The sequence below is a fragment of the Pezoporus wallicus genome, unplaced genomic scaffold, assembly GCF_028554395.1.
Source record: "Pezoporus wallicus isolate ANWC-B61680 ecotype Strahan unplaced genomic scaffold, APGP_CSIRO_Pwel_v1 contig_642, whole genome shotgun sequence".
Lineage (NCBI taxonomy): Eukaryota > Metazoa > Chordata > Aves > Psittaciformes > Psittacidae > Pezoporus > Pezoporus wallicus.
In genome coordinates, this window is record NW_026637470.1 from 982,445 (window position 1) to 1,004,878 (window position 22,434).

The 22,434-nt window shown below is 39.2% G+C and overlaps 1 protein-coding gene across 3 annotated transcripts; it reads right to left on the minus strand.

Annotated features, from left to right (window-relative positions):
- Positions 1-347: 347 nt before the first annotated feature.
- Positions 348-22,423, minus strand: ANAPC4 (anaphase promoting complex subunit 4). Of its 3 annotated transcripts, none has more exons than XM_057405604.1 (28): positions 22,289-22,417; positions 21,616-21,721; positions 20,019-20,151; positions 18,787-18,861; positions 18,620-18,646; positions 18,474-18,518; positions 17,362-17,446; positions 16,870-16,980; positions 16,227-16,310; positions 15,893-15,979; positions 15,554-15,618; positions 15,418-15,460; positions 15,234-15,310; positions 11,982-12,082; positions 11,850-11,901; positions 11,496-11,551; positions 9,853-9,902; positions 8,942-8,998; positions 8,734-8,790; positions 8,083-8,176; positions 6,555-6,652; positions 5,359-5,420; positions 5,237-5,275; positions 5,048-5,149; positions 3,853-3,930; positions 2,884-3,054; positions 1,553-1,676; positions 348-1,105 (listed from the first exon to the last, which is right to left on the minus strand). In XM_057405604.1, the coding sequence occupies exons 1-28, from the start codon at positions 22,394-22,396 to the stop codon at positions 890-892; spliced, it is 2,403 nt and encodes an 800-aa protein (XP_057261587.1). In that variant the 5' UTR covers positions 22,397-22,417; the 3' UTR covers positions 348-889. The 3 variants fall into 3 exon arrangements, with proteins under 3 accessions (XP_057261587.1, XP_057261588.1, XP_057261589.1); XM_057405605.1 differs by having other exon boundaries at positions 349-1,105; positions 9,856-9,902; XM_057405606.1 differs by lacking the exon at positions 21,616-21,721 and having other exon boundaries at positions 349-1,105; positions 22,289-22,423.
- Positions 22,424-22,434: the final 11 nt, after the last annotated feature.

A 22,434-nucleotide genomic window follows, 5' to 3' on the forward strand; every position in this document is an offset into this window, starting at 1 on the left:
AAAACAGTAACTTTAAAATGGCATATTTCAAAACAGGACAAAGATGGCAAGCCTGGTATATGACCTCTGCAATGCCAAACAGCAATTTCAGATTTCTTTATTCATGAAATACAGAATGGAGCATATGCATAAGACCTGGTCCTCTTCACAGATAGAAAGTACACTCACTGTTTTGAGGGAAGATCACACATTTAGCAGCAATTATTAACTTAAAGAGATGAGTTTTGAGTAAGTGAAGACTGACAGCTAGTAGGGAAGAGAACATTTTAAATTACTAAATGCTGTTTCTAGCTGCTACTACTTAACACTCCATCATTCCTACAGAAATTAGCAAGCAACACGATCATGCTGAAGTCTATGCATGACAAACAAAGCTACATCAGAATAAAAAAAAATATACTCTGTTGTAACTTTAAATTTTGTTGTCTAACTAGTCTTATGCTGATCTGAAAGCTTGTTAGTCATACTCTTAAATTTCAGCTCTACAGGAAGCTTCTGTACCCATTACTAGAACATGAAGTCTGAAAGAAAAGAATTCAGTTCTGAATTTTGTTGTTTTTAACATACAAGTTCATTTTATCTTAACAGTATTCAGGACTGAATAAGTTAACTACAAAAAACATAATTTGGTATTTCTTTTTCTCCTCATCTATAAAAAACTGTAAATGGAAAAGCCTCTCAAGGAAATTCAGTTCATACCAAACCATGTGCCAGACAAAAAAAAAAGGTCAGATAAGTGCACTCTAGAACACAGTCTTAGCTGAGAATCAACACAGAACTCTGACGCACAACATCCTACTACAGCTGCTTGAGTAGGTACAGGGTACATCATCTGAACAGCTTGAAGTTAGGTTACAGTCTTGTCCCTTTCCCAGAATAAAAGCCTATGTCAAGGATCCAGACTTGATTCACGTTCTTCAGTTTCATCAGGTAGTTCTTCAGCAGATGCACCACACACGTTGTCCTGGTTATCTGCAGACTGATTTAGCTCATCAGGTTCCCCAGCTGCAGTCTGAGTTGTTTCTTCTTCCTCTTCTTCCTCAGCTTCTCCATCATCTTCCACATCCATCTCAAACACCCTCACATGACGGAGATTTGAACTTAGCTATGGAGACATTAAGAAGTTTCCATTAATAAATATTTTCTTTGAAAAAGCACCAATATCATCTTAAATGTCAGCCATGAAAATGTCCTTTCTTTGAAACAGAAGTACCGAGGAAATTAGCAACTTTTTAATTGCTCTGCAGGGTGAAAAGTAAAGCAAACAGATACATCAACTTCTGTTAGTCTTCCATGCTGTGTTACAAGAGAGGTATGACTGTATCCCAATACACTTATAACAGAACATAAGAGAATAACCTATTTATAAATATTTTAGTATTCATTTACTATTTTATTAATTATAAAATATTATTGGTTATTTATTATAAAGAAATGTTTTCTTTTTCTTTGCTAATTCTTACTAAATTAGCAGACACAGGTTATCACTCTCTCCAGTCATAACATCTTTTGTTTAACAGTTTACAAGCTGTTTCTCAGATACTGTACTTACCACACAGGAAACTTTCCTAATGCCATTTACAGAAACATACTGAGCTTTCATATTCTCAAGTACTCTCCACTGATTCTCCAAGATGACAGTACATGTGGGTATCTCACCACTTTGCTCATCCAGCCTGCACACACGAAGAAGGAAACACAAAGCTAGTACATAAGAAACCATTCCAGTACTAAGACAAATCTCAGTCCAGGGTTTTTTTTATGTCTAAGTTTTATTATATCATATGCAACAAGCAGATTATCATTTGAAACCACTCTAATGCTGCTATGGATATTCTAAAGAGGGGGATCCAACTGCAAAGACACAATGTATTTCATCTGAAGTAAAAGACTACAGCAGGTGAGAAGGGAGCTGTAAAGCCTGATCTTCCCACAAGTAACAGCTACCGCAGGAGGATGAGGATGGCATCCTTCAAAAGTTTCTTCTGCAAGAGAAGGCGTTTCTGAACAAAGTCCTGTAGGCAATGCCTTCACTTACACAAAAGTTTAGCCTCCATGACCTTTCGAAGATGTTTTATTCCAGTTTCTTCCCATTCAGAGAGCCTGTGTGAAGGGCCTCCTGCCTACTACAGTGGCCAGGATTAGTCTGAACTTACTTTTAGTATTTTCTGTTAATTCTTCAATACACAACTTCTTTGTGGCATAAAAAGAAATATTTACAGTTCAGTATGTCTCTTTGTTTTGAAGTAAAAATGTCTTTTAAGCAATCCACCAGATACGCATAGCGAGAAAAAAGAAAAAGCAAGTGAGGCTCAACAACTAAAAGATCGGATTCACCACTTGAACAACACTGGTCTTTTTTTAGGTGTGTGTCAGTTCACTTCCCCCAGATGCTCTTCTCTCCCTAAGCCAACACAGGCATCAGTTTTTATCTTTCGGGGCTAAGACGACAATAGTTGTATGTGTGACTACCAGGGAAAGGATGAAGAAATATTTGCATATCCTTATTACAAGGCAGAAATATATGAGCAAATAGGCTGAAAACACCCTAAATTCAAGTATTCTAACTAGCAAAGTTAGCATCCTCTAAAGAAAAGATTACCTCTGAATCTACAGGATGTCTTCATTTGGTTCTCCCATTTCACAAAAGCCATATGCACATGTAGTATTCAGTCTCAAAAAAAGCAAAACCAATCCCAACCCCCAAAAACCACAAACCAAATTTTTAGGAAGCTTCCATCTCTGCATCCCACTCCCCTGGCACACAACTTTTGTCTTTAAAATACTTACACACAAGGCATGAGCAATTGTACACGATTAGAATAGTTCTTTAATCTGCTTTTCAGTTCTACATTTTCAGACTTGCTCAAAGTTTTTCAGTACCTTCTAGCAGAATCCCAGATTAATTCCCTATCTTGGTCCTCATCAGTGTATACTGAAGATAAAGGCAACTGAGCCAACACTCTCTCCTTCCCTTCTTGTTCCATGCTCTCCTTCAGAACTACAGTTACAGTTTCATCATCATAGAAGTGTGCATCTAAACAACTGTAGCATCTATAGGAAAATAATTTAGAAAGGAATAAAGTCAGAACTAAAATATTTTAAGTTACACAGCATTCATGTTAAAAATTATTCAGTAGCTAACAGTGCCCTTTACTGTAAATGGTAAAAAGGTCAGTCATGCAGCTAAGACACTGAAAGACAGTTATAAACATGTCAGACTCCTATGTGATGCAGGAAAAAATATTCTGAAGGGAAAAAAAAAACAAACGAACAAAAAAAACACCCCAAACCAACACATAACCTCCTCCCCCAAAAATAGAAGAATTACTAGTAATCTTATTTTGTCTCTGTTCAGGTGAAGTGTAAGGAACAGTAAACACAAACACCAAAGAAAATTTAGAAACACATCTGAAGACACTGAGGGCAATCACATCTGACCTTTCTACATGAAAAGGATGAGCTTAGTCTACCATGCCTTTTAGGATGCTTTCATTTGGGCATATCAAGTGTCTCTCCATCTTACTTAAAGAATACCACAGATAGAAGCAAAATATGTTTCCAGCTAGCTCGCTTTCTTGTATGTGTGCTAAAAACTCTAGTTTTCAGATAGAAAACTAAAATATACTTGATCTTGTGATGAAATGCAATTTCACAAATGACTCTCAAAATCCTGCACCTTCATGCACCTGTGCCATCTCCTACAGCCCAACTCACCCAAGGATTACAAGGTGGTCCAGCAACTAAAGTAGTAATTGCAGGATAAAAACCAAACTATAATGTCTCAGAAGTTAACTTAATGTGAAGGAACATAAGAAAACATGGTTCTGCAAGAAAAATCGATATACTGACCTGGAGTCTGAGCTCTCATGTATACTGTTGCTCAAGAAGTTTCCAAACTCTACTGCAAGAATTCCATTACTGACAGACCTAAAATAATAGTGTTCATTATCTCAGTTGATAATTTCTTTTCCATTCATAGAGAATCCAAAATCTCTAAAGGCAACTGTCATAAGAGATGGTGTAAGCCTAGCTAAGGTTAGCACAATACCAGTCTACAACCCAAAATGATGCAACTGGTGGATAAGAACCTTTTGATTTCCTCTGCCTTCACCAAAATACGATTAATGGAGTCAAACAGGAAACTTGAGTCTGGCTTGTGGGATACAGTTCTTCTCTGCTGAACTCGTTTCAATTGTCCTAGTCTCAGGTCTGTTGAGTTACTTGATATTCAAATCTACAGAAAACGAGTTTAGACTGTTTTAGGTAGGGAGGGAGGAAACAGGATAGGAACTACACTACAAAGCTGTAATTTTGTCATCATCATCTCTCAACTGAAAACACAGAAGATAACTTCACCATGCATTTTCTTCAGCAGTAAATTTGCTTTTAAAATTCCCACCCCTACCACAGTTCATTATCTCCTCAAATTAAATGACATGGATTATAATAATCAGTATTTTATGAAGGAGGAATTTCTGCTGTTTTCTAAACCCAGATCATTTCAGTGATCCCACTGGCAGAATGCATCTTAAAGAGGTGTATCAGTACAACTAAGCAGTGACAAACTGCATCTTGGACACGGAAGCTCTAGAAGGTCCACAGAACTACACCCCAAAGACGTATTTTATTTGCTGCACTACCTCCCATTTTCCCTAGAGTACTGAAAGGTGTTAAAGGTTGCAAGTGGTTAATAAAAAAAAACCCAACATTGACAGTAAGACAAAGCAACCCTGAAAGCACGATTCCCTGTAATTTTCCACAAGTTTGCATAGGTAATTCTGTGAGGAGCAAAACTAAGGGAGTCTGATTTCTTTTCCTAAGCCTAAAACCATCTTCGGTCTTACGATAAGATTTTCTGTGTCTAACACAATACAAACTCCTGCTGCGGATTCCTACTGTACTTCCCAATGTCTTCCTCATTTTCTCTAGTAACCACGAAAAATTGTATTCATGCTGCTTATTCCTTCTTTTTACAAATAAATTTGAGTTGTGATTGCCTGTGTACATAGGTACCAAACCTCACAAACCAATTTTACCCTCTTACCTAGAAGTATCAGTATGTCTTCTCAAAATGTATATTTTAGAAATAGAATCTTCTAACATGGTGAAGAGAACATAATGTATATTGGATGTTTTATCATTCCACCTGTAATGTGAGGGAAGGAAATGAAAATGCAGATTAAGTTTTAATAACTGGTAAATAACATAGGACAAGGAATAGCAGCATACTTACAGAAATGGTAATTTAAATAACTGAGGTGTGGAATCTTCACTGAAAAGAAAAAAACAAACTAGTTTATTAAAACTTGCTGTAATTTTGTGCAATTGAGCATTAGAAATAATGTAAATAAATACCTTTGAGAAGTTTTGTAAAGAGACATGCAGAATGCTTGATGCACTGACTTTCCAATTACATCCTAACAAAACCAATGAAAATAGGCCAAAAAATGCAGCCAGTTATTCATAATTGTATACAATTTTAAAGAAAAGGAAAAAAAACAAACCCAACCAACCAAAAACCAACCAACCAAAACCACCTGAGTACATCTGAAAAAATCCACCAATATTTATGCTGGAATAAACATCCCTATTGTAAACACTACTGTCCCTTGATACACTAGGCGTTGATTAACATCTTTGCTGGTGACACAAACAGCAGGATTGAGTGTGCCCTCAGCAAGTTTGCCAACCACACTAAGCTGTGTGGTTCAGTGGATACTCTAGACGGAAGGGATGCCATCCAGAGGGACCTTGATACACTTGAGAGGGGGGCCAATGCAAACCTTATGAAGTTCAACAAGGCCAAGTGCAAGGTTTCTGCATAATGGTTGGGGCAATCCCAAACACAAGTCTGGGCAGAGAACAGATTAAGAGCAGCCCTGAGGAGAAGGACTTGGGGGTGTTGGTTAATGACAAGCTCAACACTGACCTCAACAACACCAACACCCGCTCGCAGCCCAGAAAACCAATTGTATCCTGGCCTGCATCAAAAAAAGCGTGACAAGAAGGTCAAAGGAGGCAATCCTGCCCCTCTACTCTACTCTTGTGAGACCTCACTTGAAGTACTGTATGCAGTTCTGGTGTCCTCAACATAAGAAGGACGTGGACATGTTGGAGGGGCCTCTGAGCAACTTGACCTAGTGGAAGGTGCCCCCACCCATGACAGGGGGATTGAAACTAGATGATCTTTAAGGTCCCTTCCAACCCAACACATTCTATGACCCTATGATTCTTCATAATGTACAAATTAATGTATTGCCAACTAATACATTTATCTAGTACACAGCACATACACCAAGTTGATTAACATTCAAAATAGACCCCAACAATGTGGGAACGTAAGACATGAAACAAAAAATCCCCAATTATGGTCTCCCCGGCCAAAGGCTTGAGACATCCTGGCAGCAATGAAGCTGAGCTGCATACTACCACCTAAATCGCAGGCACTCAAAGGCAAAGATTAAAACTTTAGGCCTTACTAAGCACGACTACTACCTTCAGTTGACTGCTAACCCTAGAATAAAGTTCTAATTCATATAAATTGAACTTACCGCTGGCTTTAGTAAACACTGATCAATGATCCCTTCCATTTGCCTTTTGACAAAATGCAGTGATTTCTCAGGATAGTGGGGAAACAGAAGTGGACTTTCTGTAAACAGATAAAGCTCATGTGAAAAATGCCTGTATCTCTGTAAAAACTGTAATACACTACTATTAAAGTGACAAATTGGAATGACCCCAGTGGAGGGTCAAAGAAGATGGTCACAGGGCTAGAGAGCACATGCTTTATAAGAAGTTGAGGAAGCTGGGTTCATTCAGCCTAGAAAAGCAAGGGCTATCAAGGAGGAACCCACTGGTCTCTTCAGCTGCCTAAAGGAGGCATTACAAAAGACATCATCTTCAAACTTAGGGAGAGGAGAACATACAACAGCCATAAGCTCCAGCATAGGATATTCCGGTCAGATATAAGGAGAAGAGTTTTCACAATGACTGGTTAGTGCTCATGAAAGGGCAGCGTGCCCAGAGAGGTTACAGAGTCTACCCCTGCAGATGCAGAGGACCTGATTGCATAAAGCCTTGAGCAACCCACTTTAGCTTCAAAATTAGCCCTTCTTTGGTTGGATTAGGTGACTGTCTAAACTATTCCCTGATTATAAATTCTAACTCAAGTAACCAACTGGATTAGAAAACAAATTTGCAAAAAGAAGGAACTGCATTTACTTGAGATCTAGAAACTGAGTTTTCATAAAGTATCTTGTTTAAGCAAAACTATTTCCATACTTTTCACAGTAGCCCTGATTTGGCTTTTATAGGGATGATTCATTCTTACAAAATGAATAATTTCGTAAGAAGACATTTAGCTTTGGAGATAATCTCACAATTTATTTTAGGTACATAACTTGTTTTTTTTCCAATGTTTAGCTGGAAAAATGACATAAATTACATCAAAGAAAGGTAGAAGGTGTCAACAACAGAAGCATTACTTGTCCTATAATCATCTAAATACTTGCCAAATTAATACCAAGAAAACCACTTTGAATTAAATAGGCAGAAAAAGGCAGCTCTAGCAAATTTTATTACAAGACAGCTTATGCTGTATAAGTTTCACAGTCTATGGTTTCTAAAGTTAAACAAGAAATATTTTGCCATCAGCTTGTTAGTCTCTTACTTCTTTTTCACAACTATTAACAAAAAAGCCTCAGACTCCAGTGAGAGAGAACACATAAGGACAATTCCCCCATGTATGACCTAAGCATAATTATTACTTCCTTGAACTGGAATTAAGATCTCCTAAACGAGGCTTCTCCTGGGATACCTTCCAAGCAACATTTCTGAGACTGGTACATAAGAAGGTAGGAAACTCCTCATACCCAGAAAATGGCTAATTGACTGGGTAAGCCACTACATAAAAACTGTAAAATAACAAGGACCATTTATTTTATTCTGCTCAGATGAAGACCGATGACTAACACTATAGAAATAGAAATAACTCATAAGCATGAAAAAACAGATTATTCTTCCTCATTGGTTACATTCTACATGAATCTTTGTTAAACTTTTTACTAAAGCACAGGTTACCTTTAAGATGAGTAGTGTTTTTAAGAAAGTTAAACCACTGGTTTCCCTCTGTATTAGGTGGTGATACAAGGTCATCATCTTCATCTTTCAAGTACTAGAAAAGAAGCAGACATTTATTTGATTGCATTTTAAGAATAAGGGACATTAGAATTCAACTCCAACATCACCCCTCACAAGTCTGGTAAACATTTCATCTTAATTTAATATTAAGTCTTTACTTAGTCTTAAGTGTAGTCTTTAAACTACTTAAACTCAACCCCTTTTAGAAACAGTGAGAAAAATCAACTATTGTCTGAGATCACAGAGTGATAGTTCCATAGGAAACTGATTTTTGAATCAAGTGTTTTGAAATACAGCGATTAACGGCATAAAGACAAACACATTTCAGTTTTATGTTACTATTGCTGGCTGTAAAGAAGCTTCACTTTCCCTAAAAATACAGTATGTGTAAGGTAAAAATATAGGATATGGTTTTAAACACTACTTTTCCTAATAATAGGTGAAAACAATTAAAATACTCTCCATTACCATTACTGGAATATGCAACACAGAGCAAAAGGGACAAAGATGAAAACTGGACACAGCTTTAAATCTTCTTAATCTAAGGATTTTCTCATTTATTCTTTTGCCATTTATTCCCTAGTTCTTTACCTGGCCAACTCTCTCCACATTGAAATATTTTCCCTTACGACTGTAAAGTTCTGGTGCCTGAAAAAATAATACAAACAAACCCATTATTTAAACTCAAAGTTACTGAGAAGTAATGTACAAAAAGGTGATTGTGTAATTTTATTACAAGATTTTTCAGCTGGAAAAAAAAATACAGTCAAATGCTGTACCTGGCAAACCAGTAACTTACCTCATTAAAGTGTTCAGTAAGAAAATCAGCAACAAACGTGATATCTTTCTGAGTCATCTAAAAGGAAAAAAAAAAAAAAACAGTGAGAAAAGCATAGGATAAGAAATACACAAGAACACACAAGGTTCCCCCGCCTGTCCTCAAAGAACACATGCTTCAGGCTCCAACCTGCTTGGGAGCCCTCTGCTGAACTCACTCTAGTTTATTCATGTCTGTCTTACATAGGAGGGCCTCAAGCCAGAGAAAGTATTCCAGATGCAATCTGATGCGTGCTAAGTAAGGAGGGTCCTGTCCATGCTCCTGTTAGTACAGCCCTGTTTACTTGGCCACCTTTGCTGCCAGGGCACACTGCTGGCTCATGCCCTAGGTCCATCCCAGCAGAGCTGCTCCTCAGCCAATTGGGGCTCTGCTGTGCAATTGCAGGTGGTCACTCTGACCCAGGACAAAACCTTGCATTTGTCCTTGCTTGTCCCCACCTGTGCATTCCTCCAGCCTATTTATCTGTTTTCCCTCTGGAAGGCACCTCTGCCTTCGAGTGTATTAACTGGTTCGCCTACTGTGATGGTGTCTGCAAACCTGATGTACCTGTATTCCACCTCCCCTAAAAGGGCACTGGTAAAGATGTTAAAATTGTATTCCGATTATGTTAGTCATTCAGAGCATATAAAGAGCTGCTGTACAGAGGTCTCAAATTCATGCAGCGTACTAAAAAAAAGAGTAGTATTTGCAATAAAAACAGAAAAAGTAATTCATGTGAGACAGCATATTAGTGTGAATCTACAGGCATCAACTTTCTCAAAGAAATGACAGACACTATCCTTTAAGTTTAGGAACAAAAATAAACCTTTAACCTTGCACTCAAGGCAAGCAGAATACAGAATATGCCACCATTTATTAGAAAAAATTACTACTACCTTGTTCAGCTCTGGAAGCACATGATCTTCTGACATCCTCAACATGGCTGAGGGAAAAATTATATTTTTACTGCATTAATATTAATATGTTTTCTTAATATTCTTAATTTTCCATGGCTATGTAATAAATCACTGTTAATAAAATAGGAAAGATTAATACATCAGAAGCAAAAGTCTGGAAGGAAGAATTTGTAAAACTGAGACTGAAATTAAGCCTCACTTGCTCCACTAGCTTACAATACAAGTCTTGGCAAATATTTATCTTTAATGTTTTCCAACTGCACTGTAGCCTGTACAAGACTGAAAATATTAGAAAAGGGGTTCATAAGAATGTATTCATGTACATAGAGTAGTAAAACAGACATAAAACACATGAACAGTGTCACACCCAGAATAATGTGTTTTAAAATTTTAAATCAGTGAGGCTTAGATAAACAGTTCTCTGTTTAGTTTCAACACAAACAAACACAGTGAACATTTAAATAATGAAAGTTCTAACATTATGACAGAGAACTCTGATAGTTCTACTTTCTGCAATTTTAAAAATTAATTATTTCATTCTTGCTATTAAGTGCTAACATGGCATTCCTGGTGCTTTTACAGTATCTGCTAAGACTGCTTAAGTTTTTTGTAAAGTAGCTCTAAAAAGATCAATTAAACATTATAAACCTATTCATAACCACTTAACAAGAATAGGCTGGCTAATATATAGCAATTTCTGCTGACATCTTACCTACAGCTACTCAGCTACAACTGGAAGTGACTATTAAGTGTATCCCAACATTCAGAGACTGTTTACACGTATGCATAACCATATGGTTAACTAGGTCTCCCCAGGAGAAAACAGCAAGTGACAGAGTCAGGAGAGTTAGACTATACTTCAAATATGGTGTAATCTATATATTAGTTTAATTTCTCCAAGTCAAGACCAGCAAATCGCTCACGAAACAGACAACAGTCTGGAGCATCATTACAGCATAAGTATATATTTAATACCCACTGTTCACACAGTAAGTTTAATTGAGAATTATCAAATTCCAATAATAATAATGATAAAGGAAATAACAAGGGAAGAGAATACAACACCTTAGCACCAGCTGACCAATAACTCGCCCCACCAGCCCAACCAAGTACCAACCGATACCTCATCCCACCCTGCCCAGTCCCAGCCCTTCTGATAACTCACCCCCCCAGCCCATGGTCTACCGACTGAGCTAGCCAGGCCACCCGGGATTCCCAGGCAGTCTCCGGCCCCGCTCAACCCTTCAAGCCCTTATTTCCTTTATCATTATTATCATTGGTGGTAGCAGTAGTGATCTGTGTTATACCTTAATTACTAAACTGTTCTTATCTCAACCCGTGGGAGTTGCATTTTCGATTCTCCTCTATGACCCTTCAGGAGTAGGGGGAGGGCAAGAAGGGGGGGAGTGAGTGAATGAACTGGCTGGCTGGGTTTAAACCATGACATACGTATTATGCAATATTATAATTATTTGACTGTAACCTTTTAGACATTCAGAAATTTTGTATGATAGAAATAAACAGATGATCATATCTAAGGCTGGTTTAATTACTTGCCAACATTTCAATGCTTACAGTACAAAACAGATACTGGATGCTTACTGTGTCATCAAGCTTACCAACATACAGCCATCGAAAAAATGCTTTGAAGTTTTTCATACTACTGTCGATAACCCTGAATAAGAAGCGAGAAAAGAAATTACCAAATGTCATAAGCTGCTCCAGGCTTAAGCCCCATCTTTACTACAGAAAGGTCTGCAAGCACTAGCAGGGTTTTTAAGTGCCCAGTGCAACCTTCCAAGTAAGACTGCTCTTGGGGTGTGAATCATTGAGTTGCAGTGAGACAAGATATAAGCTCACCACCAACAGAGAAGCCTTGGTCTCTCAACCTCCTGTACTCCCAGCCACATGCTTTTCCTTAGATACAAGACTCAATAAGCATATTTTATAAACTCTCCAGACATTATACTTACTGTAGCAGCTCATTTGCTTTCAGGATGAAAGAACCAACAGCAGTGATAGCCTCTGCAAGAAGAGCTAACCATTATTATTAAGCTTTCAAAAGTGAAATCAGGGTTGGTTAAGTAGCACACACATTACTGTACCTTCAATTCCAGACGCATCCAATCCCAGAGACTCATATTTTTGTTTCCATAAAGCCATTCCTTTCAATTCACTCAAGTGGTATAACAGTGCCTCAGAGCCACTAGGAATGCAGAAGAAAGAATAATCATCTTTTAGCACCCTTTGGAAATTCACTGCTTCACTACATGCTATGTTTTCATCATTTATTGTGCAAAGAGGAGAGCTTTGCAGAGAGTGGTGGTCGGGCACGTAAAATTACCACTTCACAGAAAAGCGAATACTGTCCTAATGATTTTAGCTACCACACAAAGTTGGTGTGAATATTTTGCACATGTCCTGTAAGCACACCAGGCAGTGACATACAGGAGACATGGCATGAAGATTGTTCAAAATACTTCAATAGTTCTCCATGGCTATGTCCTTTTCAGGAAAGACAGGCCAGCCAGGAAGGGTGGTGGGGTTGCTCTTTATGTGCGGGAGGAACTACAATGCACCGAGTTCTGTCCAGGGACAGATGACGAGCGAGTTGAGAGTCTGTGGGTGAGAATTAAGGGGCAGGCTGGCAGGGGGGATACTGTTGTAGGTGTCTGTTACAGACTACCGGATCAGGGTGAGGAAGTTGACAAGGCCTTCTACAGGCAGCTGAGAGCGGCCTCACAGTCACAGGCTGTGGTCATCGTGGGGGATTTTAACTTCCCTGATGTTTGCTGGAAGGACCACTCGGCAACCCAGCCGCGGTCCAGGAGGCTCCTCCAGTGTATGGATGATAACTTCCTCCTGCAAATGGTGGATGAGCCAACCAGGAGAGGAGCGCTGCTGGATCTCATCCTCACTAACAAGGAGGATCTGGTTGAAGCAGTAAGGGTTGAGGGCTGCCTTGGTTGCAGCGACCACGAGATGGTGGAGTTCAGGATCTTGTGTGGTAGGACTAGTAGAATACCAAGTAGAATTGCAACCCTGGACTTTAGCAGGGCAAACTTTGGCCTTTTCAAGCAATTGCTAGGGGAAATCCCATGGGCAAGGCTGCTTGAAGGTAAAGGGGCCCAAGATAGTTGGTTGACATTCAAGGACTGCTTTTTCCGTGCTCAAGATCGGAGCATCCCGACACGTAGGAAGTCAAGGAAGAGGGCCAAGAGACCTGCGTGGCTAAATAGGGAATTGCTGGGTATGCTCAAGTGGAAGAGGAGAGTTTACAGGTCATGGAAGGAGGGGCTGGCCACTTGGGAGGAATATAAGGCTGCTGCTAGAGGATGTAGGAAGGCAGCTAGGAGGACTAAGACATCCTTAGAATTAAACCTGGCAAGAAGGGTCAAGGACAGCAAAAAGAGCTTTTTCAAATACATGGCAGACAAAACTAACACCAGAGGCAATGTAGGCCCACTGATGAACGGGATGGGTGCCCTGGTGACAGAAGATACAGAGATGGCAGAGTTACTGAATGCCTTCTTTGTCTCTGTCTACTCTGCTGCAGGCAGTCCTGAAGAGCCCTGTACCCCTGAGACCTTAGATGAAGTCAGGTCGACGGAGCGGTTTGCCTTAGTCGATGAGGAATGGGTTAGAGACCAGTTGAGCAATCTGGACATCCATAAATCCATGGGTCCAGATGGGATGCACCCGCGGGTGCTGAGGGAACTGGTGGAAGTCATTGCTAGACCACTCTCCATCATCTTTACCAAGTCTTGGGAAACGGGAGAGGTGCCTGAGGACTGGAGGAAAGCAAATGTCACTCCAGTCTTCAAAAAGGGCAAGGAGGACCCGGGTAACTACAGACCGGTCAGCCTCACCTCCATCCATGGGAAAGTGATGGAATACCTTATCCTTGGTGCCATCTTAAGGCATATCAAGGATAAGAAGGTTATGAGGGGCAGTCAACATGGCTTCACCAGGGGGAAATCATGTTTGACCAATCTCTTAGCCTTTTATGAGGAAATAACACGGTGGATGGATGATGGCAGAGCGGTGGATGTGGTCTACCTTGACTTCAGCAAAGCATTTGACACAGTCTCCCACAGCATCCTCACGGCTAAAATGAGGAAGTGTGGACTGGATGATCAGGTAGTGAGGTGGACTGCGAACTGGCTGAAGGAGAGAAGCCAGAGAGTTGTAGTCTATGGGGCGGAGTCTAGTTGGAGGCCTGTAACTAGTGGAGTGCCTCAAGGGTCAGTACTGGGACCAGTATTATTTAATATATTCATCAATGATTTAGATGAGGGAATTGAGTGTACTATCAGCAAGTTTGCTGATGACACTAAGCTGGGAGGAGTGGCTGACACGCCAGAAGGCTGTGCTGCCATCCAGCGAGACCTGGACAGGCTGGAGAGTTGGGCAGGGAGTAACTTGATGAAATATAACAAGGGAAAGTGTAGAGTCCTGCATCTGGGCAGGAACAACCCCAGGTTCCAGTATAGGTTGGGGAACGACCTGTTAGAGAGCAGTGTAGGGGAGAGGGACCTGGGGGTCCTAGTGGACGACAGGATGACCATGAGCCAACACTGTGCCCTTGTGGCTAAGAAGGCCAATGGCATCCTGGGGTGTATTAGAAGGGCGGTGGTTAGTAGGTCGAGAGAGGTCCTCCTTCCCCTCTACTCTGCCCTGGTGAGACCGCATCTGGAATATTGTGTCCAGTTCTGGGCCCCTCAGGTCAAGAACGACAGGGAGCTGCTGGAGAGAGTCCAGCGCAGGGCAACTAAGATGATTAAGGGAGTGGAGCATCTCCCTTATGAGGAAAGACTGAGGGAGCTGGGTCTCTATAGTTTGGAGAAGAGGAGACTGAGGGGTGACCTTATAAGTGTCTATAAATCTATAAAGGGGGAGTGTCACGAGGATGGAGCCAGGCTCTACTCAGTGGCAAACAATGATAGGACAAGGGGTAATGGGTACAAACTAGAACACAAGAGGTTCCACTTAAACTTGAGAAGAAACTTCTTCTCAGTGAGGGTGATGGAACACTGGAACAGGCTGCCCAGGGAGGTTGTGGAGTCTCCTTCCCTGGAGACATTCAAAACCCGCCTGGACACATTCCTGTGTAACATTATTTAGGTGTTCCTGCTCCGGCAGGGGGATTGGACTAGATGATCTTTCGAGGTCCCTTCCAATCTCTAGCATACTGTGATACTGTGATTACCCAAAAGTAAAACAGCACATTTTGTCACAATCATGGTCTCTGCACCAGCACACCTACTTACAAAGAACCACCAATATGCATACTGTTTTTCAGCAAGGCAGATAATATGCCATTTTGTCTATAATTCATTGGATAATCTGTGACTTACCTCTGCAAATGACTTATAACCAACTTTTGTATACTGGAATAGGAAGACTCTATGGACTGACCAAGTTTTTTTAAGCCCTGTTACAAAAAGAAACACAAACACATAGTAACGTTATGTTAATTTAACAGAATAGTGATTAAAATATATTGAACTAATTATCTGAATATGTTAAATATTAACATACCTTTACCGTCAGTTGGTTCATTAGTAACGCCTGAAGCTCCAGACTGTACGGGGTGGGAGACAGAACCAAATATGCATTCCTTTTGTATTTCAATATCAAATGCAAATGCATACTCAGATAAAACAACAGTAACTACCTTGCTTTGCCCCATAACAACAGCTGCATAAATTCATCCTGAACAGAAGTGGTTGTATTCTTTTCCTGTCAGTCAAAATGATTGAAATAGATTGGTGAAGAGATTAAATCCAGGCTACCAAATAATCTCACAAACACTTGAATTAAAGTATATTGGAATACCCAGCCCACATCCTTGAATGCCGAAATCAGACTACTGATCTCTGGAGATTTTCTAGTATTTTAAGTTATTTTCAATTGTATTACCCAGTAAAAATTCTAAGAGGTTTGCCACCACCAATAATCTGCTCTTAAGAAAATAAAGAAATTATTTGATTCTATTATTTGATAGCCACAGTACCTGGACGAACTTTGTTAGTCGTGAGTCCATCTGCATCAGTATTTCTTCCCATGCTTCACACATGCATGTCAACGACAACTTTATATACTGTAATACAGATACAGACATCAGTGTTATTCCCTTTTTCCTCCCTTAATACACATGCAAGAACTGGATGTTATTATACCAAGTGAAGCTATACTATAACATTAATTACCAAATTCCAAGTTAGAAGTCTACATTTACTTAAAATCAACTTAAGCTTCCTACTAGAAAACATTTATTTTACTTGCATTAAGAATACTGAGGCTGGTAGGAACTGTGATATTAAGAGGATACTGTAACACAACTGTACCTGTAACAGAGTTGAAATATGAGTAAATTTCCGGGCCATTCGAGTTACCTCAGGTAAGTAACTTGATAACAGACTAGTGTCCAGCTATAACAAATGAGATAAACAACAGTTTACAGATGATTATTTGTCTTTCAAGAAATTTTAGATCACAGAAATTAAAAGACAGATAGGGAGAAGCAGCAGAAAACCTGCTATTTCTCATTTCCTAAAGTTTAAGAGAGAAATAAATTTAATTCGAAGCGACAATCTATAAAAAACTCTTGATAAGGTTCATCATTTTGGAGTTGTAAGAGTTATAGTTTCAAGGATGACTGTTCTGGGTAGACTAGATAATCAACAGAACTACTGATATGCCTTTGTATGCAGAATGAAGAAAATCTGAGTAACTGTAATTGAATAAATGAATGTCTAATTTAAACTAATATTGTAAAAGAATGCCTCAGATCAGCAGCATCAGGCTCACTGGTGAAGCTGCAGGTTTACATGATAAATCCAAAAGCTAAATTGTGAATTTCAGGAAGGCTGGAAATAGTAGTTAGGGCTTTTTTTTCCCCACAAATAATGAGAAAGCAATAAAGATACCAGAAAGTAATTAGAAAAGCAGTTTCACTTATAAAGAACATTTTAAAGTTACTTTACTTGCCTGAAAATATGTTATCTCAGCTTCACTGTCTGAAGAGTCTCGAATCTCTGTAATAACTGACAGTGATTTCAAATCACTAGACAAACATAGTCCACGACAAGAACCTGCCACCTGAAGGATTCCAGTTTAAAAGTTAATGAAATATTGCATTTCCTCTAAGATGTGTGTACTGCTCTCACACATACAAAGACAACTGTGGTCAACAACATGCAAAAACAAAGCAGAATTTTCAGCTACTGTTCAGGAGCAAAAACACTCATTACTGTGGCCTAACACTGAACTTCGTTTCATTTGAAACAAGATGTCAAAACCACCAGGGATCTTTCCAACAATAGCCACACAACCCAATCAAGAGAAACAACTATTCTTTCCTTTAAAACTCAGCAACCTGCTTTCACTTATATGTAAGCATACACATGTATTTTTTTTCATTCAGTTCAGCTATAGTCTGGTGTATTATGAAACACAGATACAGAAAGGAATGTAATATACCCCAGTTACTGTAGCAATCTTGAACATTCCATAAGCATAAATCTCAATAAATCCACAGCTGCCACCAAGGACCAGAGCATTAAGCCTATAAAAATAGAAGAATGTGTTGATGAGCACAGTGAAACAAATTATAATGCATACAAACATAATTCTTTACACTTAAATTCCATCCCTTTACTAAAGATCCTCTAAAGAATCTCTGAACAGAAAGAAACACTGTGCTAATGTCAAGAAGTTTAAAAACAAAACAAGTTTCAGTGCCATTGATAAGACCTCCTCTAACATTTACAGAATGAGTAACTACTAAATTAACTGATACAATAGGGAGAAAAAAAAACAAAAAAACAAAAAACCATACAGGCAGACAAGTCCTTCTTCACTAATGTTACATCTTCCAAAAGAAAAAAAGTAGCAGTTTCTAGCAGCAGCTCACCTATCAATACAGTCTTAAGGAATAACTGGCGATAGACAGATGCCATTATTTTTTTATTTTTATTTTAATAAGGAGGATGCTTCTCAGTGGTGAGACTGTAAAGAACAGTGAAAAAAGCAAATGGAAAAACAAGTTACTCCTCAAAAATGCACCGCAAACATGCCACAAAACCAGTCTCGGCCTGCTAAGCTACACTTTCTCCAGCTTCTCCTGTTTCCCAGTAAGCGACATTTACCTTAAAGTAACCCTAATACAGCTGATTTCAGAGCTAATTTTAACTTTGTCACACTCGTGCAAACTCACAGGAATTTGCCATCTGTAACAAGATTTTACTAATGTCTCGAAGACCAGCTTAAGTAACACAACATAGCCTTCAAATGCAGCCCAAGAAACTTCTCCGAAGGAAAAGAATATATGGCACCAACAGCAGCTGCTGATAAAGCGCCTTATAATCCCTCTAAATTGAAGAGGGAAAGTATAAACTGATAGAGGCTTTAATATATTTTTGAACTATACCTTTGTACATGAAAAAAAGAGACATTACATAACCTTTCTCCAGGACCCTTAAATACAGATTATGAATAACATAAAAGTAACCCCACTAGTATCCATTATTTTATAGCTTTAAATAAAAAACCCCAACAACAAAACAACCCCACAACCCACATACAGAATTTACCTTGCATCACCCAGAAGCTTCATAATCTCATCTGACTTTTCTTCACTGAAAACACAAAATGTATGATTAGGGTTTATGCAGCTTGTCTCAACACCAGAAAACAAAATAAAACAAAAAAATAGGGAGATAAAATGCCAATTTCTTACCTGAAAATTTTTGCAGTAGTACTGTAACTGAAAATAAAATAAATATTTTCAGTAACAGTGAGCAAACCTCTAATCCAAAGCATTCATACTCATTAGAGACGAATAACCAAAACAAAGACAAGGAACAACAAATTGTATTTTCCCAGACTTATTAGTATAATGCTTACTTTTTTGGTAGTGCTGGCAATTTAGGCAAAAGGAGATTTGACTCATCCTCAGCATTGTAAAAGGAAGTGAGAACACTGAAAAAGAAGTAAGACTGTCTTTATCACCCAAGCTGTAAAATGGGGGGAAAGAGAATTTCTAACTTCAGCATTACAGTATATAGTCATTAGGTCGTATATATTAGTTACAAATATCAGAGGACGATTCCTTATGGAACCTTTAGTAATTTATCAAACGATCAAACTAATAAAAGAAGTCTGAAAATCTCTTTTTTATTTCCACCAAAGAAGAATATAAAGTTTGTATCTGCTGACTCAGTAGCTTGCCATCAAATCCTTCTCTCCTGTAACACAGTTACTGACCAAGGCTTTCTGTTTAAACCCTGTACAACCCTGCAGTATAACCCACCTATACTTCAGAAAAGCTATAGGCATATTACAGTGAGAGGAAGACTACACTGCAATACTAAATACCATAACCTCGGACATGCCAGAAGGATGAGATTCTGCATAAGGAGATAAGTCTAGTCCCATCAGGAGAATGACTTAAGATGCAGTTATTTCCCTGACATTTTAAGACTGGTGTTTTCTGGAGGATGGTGGGATCTAACATTACCTCCCTTTTTAAAATCAATGTTTTACTTAATTATTGTCTAGTACTGCAACAAGGTGCTTATCAGAGGTTTTTGTAAGGCCACAGAAACAGGGACCATGAATGCCACAGAGCTCATGGTCACTAATGGCAGTCTGACTTCCTGAAGCAAGTAAACCCACAACAGAATTGCCAGTGGGGTTGAATGCAACACCAAAGGCACACTGTGAAAGATACAGCACCAAACTAAAGATCTTGAAAACACAAGTGAAGAAAGATTTCAGTATAATACTTATTCTAACGAAACAGATTAACATTATTATTATTAATTATCTTAATAAATTAATTGGTACTGAAGCAAAATGGATGTACAAGCTAACACTAGAATGAGGTGGACACTCAAGATCATACTGCAAATTTTGTGTATAACTTAATGAACTGTAAGACTAAGATATCAACACTAAAAATAAGTGTACGAAAATTTCTAGTCTAACAAAAAGGAAAATTTTTAGCCAAATGGTAAAAAAAAGCCAGAGCTATGTAACATAGTATTATATGACTGCTTGTAACATTCCAAGCACAAACTATTAGCAAGGTGGCACTACATAGCCCATAATCTACTTCAAGGGTTTTTCAGACTCACCTGCTTTCCTCAGTTACTTCCATCCAATGCATGTATGTAATAGATGAGTCCACAGAGAAAGAGTGCAAGCTTTCAGGTTTTTCTACATCACACAGAATAATCCGCTTGGTATCAGTAAGGCCAAAAGCCAGAACTAGAGAAAGACAAGTAAAATGTATAAATAACCAATGTGCAAAATTTAGTGCTTCATACTGAGCTAGAAAATGAAGCGTCTTCAAAGCCAACTTATGGGCAGAATTTTCTTTGTCTATGTACAGTCCTTCCAAATTCTCATTTGAAACCTACTTACTAGAATGGAAGTTTGAACTCTTATCATATTTTAGGTGATAAATTTAAGTCCAAGGCCTGATTTCACAATTATCTATCTACACGTTGAACAGGCTGAGGAAGTTGGGGCTGTTCAGCCTGGAGAAGAGAAGGCTGCGTGGAGACCTCATAGCAGCCTTCCAGTATCTGAAAGGGGGCCTATAGGGATGCTCATTAGGGACTCTTCATTAAAGACTGTAGTGATAGGACAAGGGGCAATGGGTTAAAACTTAAACAGGGGAAGTTTAGATTGGATATAAGGAGGAAATTCTTTCCTGTTAGGGTGGTGAGGCACTGGAATAGGTTGCCCAGGGAGGTTGTGAATGCTCCATCCCTGGCAGTGTTCAAGGCCAGGTTGGACGAGGCCTTGGGTGATACGATTTAGCGTAAGGTGTCCCTGCCCACGGCAGGGGGGTTGGAACTAGATGATCTTAAGGTCCTTTCCAACCCTAATTATTCTATGATTCTATGAACCTGCTTCTAAGACTTCTAACAGCTGTTCTGACACAGCAGAAGCTTCAGGTTTTTGCAAATTTACATAATTACATATAAAGACTGTCCACCAAGAAGGTTTGGGGTTTATTACAACAGAATAAAATTTTAAGACTTGCTAAGCAACTTGTGCATCACCTTCTTCTTAACTTTATTCATCTGTAAAGCATATGGCAGGCATAGGTTTCTGTGCTTGCTTCCTTGTAATCACAGACAACTAGCTTAAAAACAAGTTTCTTAAACTCCACATATTCCATCATAAAACAATATGAGTAGTTTTCACCCACATCACAGAAGATTGTTCCCAATCTCCCATCAATAATGTGTCAAAAAAAAAAAAAACAACCAAGATTTCCCCCTAATAATTTTAGCATTATTTCTGTTGATAAGGAAAAGGGCTTTTTTTTTTCCTTCTTCTGGTTTATTTTTAGAGCAATTGTAGCCTCTGCAGTTCAGCCCATGTTAAATAAGCTAAGCTCTCCAGTCAATCCTGACCAGCCTCTTGCTCTCACAATGAATTTTGTACTACATACAAAAATATTCTGCTTAGTCAGGACCTCGAAGTTTTCCTGCTCTTTGAAACCACGTAAATCCACCTTGCAAATCTGTTTTGCAATTGATTTCAACAGTGTAAACCTGTTACTTTGAATAAACCTACATAAAATTAAGCCATCATTCCCTTCAAACACAAGTTTACTTAAAAATTTCCTTCACAGACAGGAGGCATCATCACCACAACTTTCACTGATTTCCAGTGGGATTTTTATTGCCTCGTATCACCTCATATACTTGACATTACTTTTGCCATCTGGTCTCCAAGCAAGAGTAGTCACTTCTTTTCCAGTATTTTCATTTGGAGGCAAACTCCACACTCGTTGAAAGTTTGCAAGCCGATGGAGTAAAACCTACAAAGCAAACACATTCAAGACAAGACTAGTCCACATTCTTCCACTAATATCAGTCTGTAAATCAGTTCAAGATGCACTTCTTTTACCACTTCTTACACCTGTGGCTTAAATATTGTGTGCTCCTCTAGTAGAGTCACTCCTATGTGGTTCTGGAGGGCAGTATACTGTTTACAGCAACAGAGAGAAACAAGATGTACCAAGCTGTACCTGTAACCAACAGGGGTTTATCCACACCTCCCTAGCCGAGGACAACTGAAAGCACACTCTTGTCTTCATGCATGAACAGCAGTTCCAGGGGGAATAAAAGAAATATAACTGAAAATAGATTTAATCTAAATAGGAAATTTCATGTGCTTTAAAACCCCAGTGCTGCAGACAAAGCATCAGTGAATTTGTTTGGAAACAAGGAAGTAAAAACGGAAGGTAAAGTATCGAGAAGCTTGATAAAAAAATCTACTATTCCCAGCACCTAGCTTATCTCCCAGCACTATGACACAGCAGAAGCAGCTCTTTCCTCCTCATCCCCCTCAGTGCCTCCCCTCAACTCGGTCGCCATGCACTCACCTCGCCCGCCCTATTGGCCAGGGCGATGAGGTCCCTTTTGGGGGACCAGGCCATGAAGACCACCTCCTGCGGCAGCTGTTTCTCCCCGACCTGCCGGAAGGCGGGCATTGCGGCGGGGCGCTCCGGCCGTGCTCCAAGCGGCTATC